The sequence below is a fragment of the Limulus polyphemus genome, unplaced genomic scaffold (genome assembly GCF_000517525.1).
Source record: "Limulus polyphemus unplaced genomic scaffold, Limulus_polyphemus-2.1.2 Scaffold3991, whole genome shotgun sequence".
NCBI classification, from domain to species: Eukaryota; Metazoa; Arthropoda; class Merostomata; order Xiphosura; family Limulidae; genus Limulus; species Limulus polyphemus.
In genome coordinates, this window is record NW_013669601.1 from 10,323 (window position 1) to 16,948 (window position 6,626).

The 6,626-nt window shown below is 34.5% G+C and overlaps 1 protein-coding gene across 1 annotated transcript in view; it reads left to right on the forward strand.

Annotated features, from left to right (window-relative positions):
* The first annotated feature begins 5,095 nt into the window (after positions 1-5,095).
* LOC111088543 overlaps positions 5,096-6,626 on the forward strand; it is an 82,431-nt gene continuing 80,900 nt past the window's right edge. Inside the window, exon 1 of the mRNA XM_022399006.1 lies at positions 5,096-5,766. Within this exon, the coding sequence (XP_022254714.1) occupies positions 5,556-5,766 (211 nt within the window). The 5' untranslated portion in view covers positions 5,096-5,555. The remainder of the gene's footprint in view (positions 5,767-6,626) is intronic.

The window sequence follows — 6,626 nt, forward strand, 5'->3', positions numbered from 1 at the left end:
CTTTACTCATTCCGTTTCTTTTCCATCATCCCAAGACGAATGCCCACATTTCTCATTGCCCCCCCCCCCAGTGGCAGAGCGGTACGTCTGCGGACTTACAACGCTAGAAACCGGGTTTCGATACCCGTGGTGGGGAGAGCACAGATAGCCCTTTATGCTTAACTTCAAACAAACAAAATCTAACTCCGAGTACGTAGCTCATCAGAAGAATTATTTGATCCCTAAATAGCTTTATACATTTTCCTTTTATAATTCATACACTACAAGACAAATTATCATTTCACTATTACATTAAATAGTTTTTAAACTCCGTGACATATTTTACGTAATTTCTATAGTGCTTCTAATTTAAATGTTTGATATCATTAAAAGTGCTATTCATAAAGTCCCCCGTGGGGATAGCAGTAACTTTACGGACATACAACGCTAAAATATTTTATGCTCTCACACGACACAGAAATTCTTCAACAAAAATGCACCGAACAAGCTATGTTAGTACTTATACTAAGCTTATTAGCCACGTAATGAGATCATTAAGGCTAATCACAATTTTTTTTCTGAGCAGCGCGCAAATAAAATTATATCTATTACACTACATTGTAATTACCATACGTTTTAACTGAACTTTAATTTTTGTAATGCTTGCTTATCTTTTTTAAATTACTTATTTATATGTGTGACAGCACGTGAAGAATTTCCGTTTGCACAAATAAAAATCCCACACTTTTTAGAACTCGTTGGTGTTACTAACTTAGCCTCATTAGCGTTATATAACGCCATAATGAGAAATTAATTAAGCTAGCAGCTTTCAGTATTCTAGAAAAATATATATGTGCATTTTGTTTTTCGTTTTGTCAAACACGGAATAGAATTACTTTTTTAGCATATAGTTCTTCAACCGTCCGAGCAAGTAAACAGAAATGTCATATTCTTACCTTCTTTAATACCTTGTTAAAAATATAGGATAGAGAATATCCATTTTTAGTTAACAACTATCATAAACCATCCAGGCAACTAAACAGAAATTCCTACTCTTTTAATAGTTTGCCAAATATAAGAGAGAAAATCTCCGTTATTAGCTGGCTATAATTCCAAGAAAAGTACATTATGCCAACCATACTACATCTGTAATATTCAGTGACGAAGAGGCCTTTCGTTAAATGCCAAGGCTCATCAGACCTATTGAGAAAAAGACATACATATTAGTAGTCTAGGCGCTATATATAGCATCAATGTTTATAAATAACAACTGTTATGGTGTGAAACAGATTAAGCAAGTGAATTATAATTATTATTAACTTTTATTCAAGCCATTTACAAATCAACTTTCACTTAAAAATTAATAACACCTCATTATTTATTTTATATTTTTATTATAACACTATTTATTTATTACTGGGGTAAAAAACCCGTCACTGGAAAACAAAACTATTCCGTATAAAATTGGCAATACACAAAAGAAATATAAAATTTCCTTTCCCAGGAAAGTGCTACATATTGCTCCTGAATCCACTACATATAACTGAGCAAACATACTACACATTGGTGCCTTTGGATAAAAGATTAAAACATACGATAACCATGTGATTTCATACACACCTGTTTTTCTAAGGAAAAGTCTTTCTCTTCCCTACATATAATTGGTATCTTTATTCTGTTTTAACAAAGGCTTTTTCGTAATAATTCCCAAGCACAGATTTGTGCTAATTTAGGACTTATAATGGTTGGAGACGGCTTGAATGGGTAATGAAGAAAAACTTTAATATAACAACAAATGTACAACGTTTCGACAAGGTTTTGTTATCATCAGGTACCCAAATTATGTTAAACTTATATTAATGTTTTTCTTCATTACCCATTCAAGCCGTCTCCAACCATTATTAATCTCAAAGTGGGTTCCTCGTCATCGAATTTAATTTAGGACTTATTTTTCACTTCCGTGTTTTCGATCACGAGAGTCTTCCCGGCTTTCCTATTCAAATCCTACCTAGCTTGACGTCATAATGATGTGGATGATGTGGTGTCACACACATAACGCCATGCATGACCTGGTCCTGGGTACTCCTTCCTTGACAGTCTATTATATAACAGAAAAAGTGCCGAAATTTAGGAGCTATTTACGCCTATGTTAGCGATTAAATTCAACTAAAATGGGAACGGGCAATCAAAAGAGGAAGTAGTATAGGATAAAAAGTGGAATTGGACTAGGAGAAATCGAGCGTGACCGACCGACATTTGGCTTTTATATATATATATTCATGATGATTAATATTTTACCCCCTCCAGTGGCACAGCGGTATGTCTGCGGAGTTACAACGCTAGAATCCGTGGGCAGAGCACAGATAGCCATTGTGTAGCTTTGTGCTTAATTACAAACAAATTATTTGACCTGAATTAACTTGACCATAATTCACAAGAACTGGTGAACCAGCAAGCTAGTTTTCTTGTTCCTGGAGCCGGTCATGAAACCCACTTTCAACGTGAGAAAGCTACATTAGTAACTGAAAGAATGAGTGAAACCAAAGTAGAAGATTGTAAAGGAAGCGTCATATATTCCTACTCTTTTCATATATCTCAATATTGAGTATGATTAGTAACAACGATAATCTATTTGAGTGTCAAAATATATAACATTAATGTTATACCTTATAGATCTAAGACCTGAAACCGATGCTTAACATATATATATACAACTTGCGGTGAAACAATGTGTGTACAGATTGCAAGCTGGCGTCAATCGATTTTACTGTCTGTCAAGTACACACACGCGATCAATTATCATATACGACCATATTTTGTTTGTGTGTGTGTATACGTGTGTTGTTCAAAAGTTTACTTATTTCAAACATATGTCCTTAAATTTGTAGAATAACTATCATTCTCTCCACTGAATGTTAGAAAAGGGGTAATTATTCTCAAATCATACATTACTGAAGGACGAAAAACATTGTGAAGCACAGGCAAAACACAGTATCTTATAAAGAAAGTAGTTGGTGTTTTACTCATGAGGTGGCACTCTAATCGTACTCCGTTGTTACAGATATATTTAAATTTTAGAGCAAATGAGTACTTATTTAGTAATTTATAATTTGTTTTTAATTTTCACGATAATCGGATAACGTCTTTTCATTGGTCTATCCGCCCCTATAAATCTTGAAAACCAACACGCGATTAAAGCGTCACCTAGCGAGCAACAAGAACACTGTCTACGTGATATTTCTGTACTATTTACAGTAATACATAGTATTTTGCTTTACGCTTATATATGCATATTATGAATTGTATCAGTGAGTTAGCTTTATGTTAGTTAGTTCTATGGCGCCTATAACACCCACAACTGGCCGCGGACGCTATTTCTTAGACTTAAGACGTTGTGGCCCAGAACACAAGGTTTCACCCAACAACTGATTCACTGATTAGTTTATTGCTGTTGGTACACTAGTTAACCGTCTTTACGATTTAATGGAAAACTGGGAGTCCCCTACGTTATTTGGGAACTACCGCCACATTTATTTAACTCCAAAATTATACCTAGCCTGGTGGTTAAGGCACTTGACACACAATCTGTGGGTCACGAGTTCAAGTTCTGTCACCAAACATACTCGTACTTTCAGCCGTGGGGACGTTATAAAGTAACGGTCAATCCAATATTCGTTGGTAAAGAGTAATCCGAGAGTTGGTGATGGGTGGTGTTGACTAGCTGCCTTCCCTTTAGTCTATCACGCCAAAAGTAGGGACGGGTAGCGTAGATAACCCTTGAGGAAATTTGTAAAAAATCAATAAACAAGTAAACAAACCAAAATTATATATTTTATAGTTTCTACATCTGGTAAACTTTTGGATTGTTTAATTTGTTTCTTGTTATGAGCTTCGCTCTATCTTTCTGACTTGGAATATTCAAAGGAATACATAAAATATAGAACTCAGTTCTACTCAGTAACTAGTGAGTATCTAAAAACCAGTTTAACTTGTACTTTTTTTTCTTATTACTAACTCGTTAGGAGACATAATTTTATAGTTTTAATGTTTCTACGCATCACGTGTACCATAATAAACGTAGAGAAAATTAACCAAGGTTGACATCTGAAGTAAGAAGGTTTAAAGCAAATTTTGCAACTCACAGAATGGTGGAATTAGTGCACAAGATATATCACATTTAATGTGTTACTTAATGATCCGTTAATAAATATATGCATATGATTTTTCTTGAGTTTTCATGGAATCATCCGCACTTAAGCAATGCAACAGGTTAACAGTGTTATTTTTTTTTCTGAGAATCTTTAAGCACTGAGTAAACAGATTTGGTAAAAATAAAAACAAACAAAAAACCGCCAGTTTACTTTGGTATACTGAACGTCTGCTTAAGAGCCACGAGATGAAAGTTTACAATTTTACATTATTTATAATTGTATGTTGTTGTCTATTTAATTAATTTAACACCAACAGGAAGCGTTATCTCTGTTTTCTATTAGCGCACCCCCACCTCATCCCATTGGCACAGCGAAAAGTCTGAGGGCTTCTACTAGTAAGAACAGGGTTTCGATACCTGTGGTGAGCACAGCACAGATAGCCAATTGCGTAGCTTTGTGCGTAACTACAAACAACAACAACTATTTTCTATTAGTCTTAAAGAATTATTGTTAGATTTTATAGCAAAGAGGTCAGGCTGTATCTCATTTTAAAATTTGTTTAGAATAGATGAGTGGTCCTTAATAGTTAGACCACAGACAGTTGTGAGACTCAATACGCTCTTGGAAGAATGCACCTAAGTAGCTAAGCTAAAACTAGCGTGCTATTCCAAAATAATGCCAATACCACGTTTTTGGAATGCTTTCTACTGGATCGCTTGTCTATCAACGACGTAGCGGCTGGATTAGTGGACAAATATAGCAATGCCTACGTCAATATCTATCTATGTAGTCACTGAATTGTTACACTGATCTTGCATCAGTTACGAGTTAGACTAGCATTCTCGCTGTAAAGTATGGTATCGATTTTATTTGATATTTCCTGCGCATGTTCTGCATTCACGCTTTTCTGGATGCACGCGTTGGAAGACATCATGCACGAGAACAGGTGTGCTTTAGTCTCAGGTGGGAGTGCTGTTCGTGCCTGCAAAAAAGGAAAAAATAAGCTTGTGATTTGATGTTAATGTTAATGTTACACGGTATACTGTTTTAGAGTCTAAAAGGTTAGCGAATCTTCATAGCTTCATTTAGCGAGTAGGTTTGTAATAGTGTAGTAAAAAAAAAAAAAGGAGAGAGATCGCCACTGATTACTAAATCAACAGGAAAATATTGCAATGTTCAACTGTGGGGATCTTGAAAGTAAAGGCAGAAAAAAACGTGGCATTCCAGCGAAAACAAAACCTATCCAAGTACAGTCCAATGAACGTCTAGCTGCGGCCTCATTCTGTGTTATAACTATTAGTTTCTAGAAGTTAATTAGTAAACTGTCTGCACTGATTTTCCATCTTAATAAAGCACAAAAAGAACATAAACATACGATTAAAAATACGGAAAGCTGAACACGAAGCGTTGCCCATTACTTACGTAATGTCGGGAGGGAAGATCGCATCGGCTCGAGTCGTGTCTCAAGTAGATTATGACCAGCACTCGCAAGAAGATGACCACTCGGTATACAGAGAGGAAACAGAAACTAGAGTTGTAGCTATCGTGGTTGGAGTGGTCAGTGGAGTAATTTTTCTCATCGCCGTGGTCCTTATCGTCGTCACCATGTCGTTCACTCCACACATTGATGAAATACGTAAGTAGAACGTCTCAAGTTTTACAATAATAAAGCAGAACATACGTTTACATTGAAGTTTGCTAGAATACAGTTTGGATCTAGTCTATTAGCCATCGTTTAAAATAATGTCAAATCCAAGTTTCTGCAATGCTGTGTGCTGGCTGGCTTGTTTATGAATGATATAATTGGAGGTTTAGTGAACAAATATGGCTATTCCTATGTCAAAACGTATCTGTACGGCTACCGTCTTTCTGGAGCTTCAAGACCATTAGCACGCTAAAGAATAAAGTACAGAATATTTTTAACTTGTCGTATTCTGATAAATAATACACCAATGAATCTGTTTAACTAGCCATCATTCTAGAAATCCGATGAATAGTAAAACAGTGAGTCTGTTTACCTTGTTATTAGTCAGAATTATCTTAAAGAATAAAATAGTGAATCTGTTTCACAAATATTCATCATTTTAGAATTCTGTTAGATAATAAAACAATGAATTTATTTAACTTGTCGTCACGCAGAATTATGTTCAAGAATGAAATAGTGAACCTATTTAATAAGTGATCTTCATTCTAGAAATTTGAAAAATAATAATATAGTGAATCTGTTTAACTAGTAGTGATAATTCTAGAATTATAATAAATAATTGATAGTAAATATGTTCAATTAGTAGTCATTTAGTCAATTTTGTTTAGTCACCTTTCTAGAATTACTTTAAAGAATAAGGAATTGAATCTGTTTATTTAGATATCACTCTTATAATTACTCTGAATAATAAAATATTGAATCTGTTTATTTAGATATCACTCTATAATTACTCTGAATAATAAAATATTGAATCTGTTTATTTAGATATCACTCTATAATTACTCTGAATA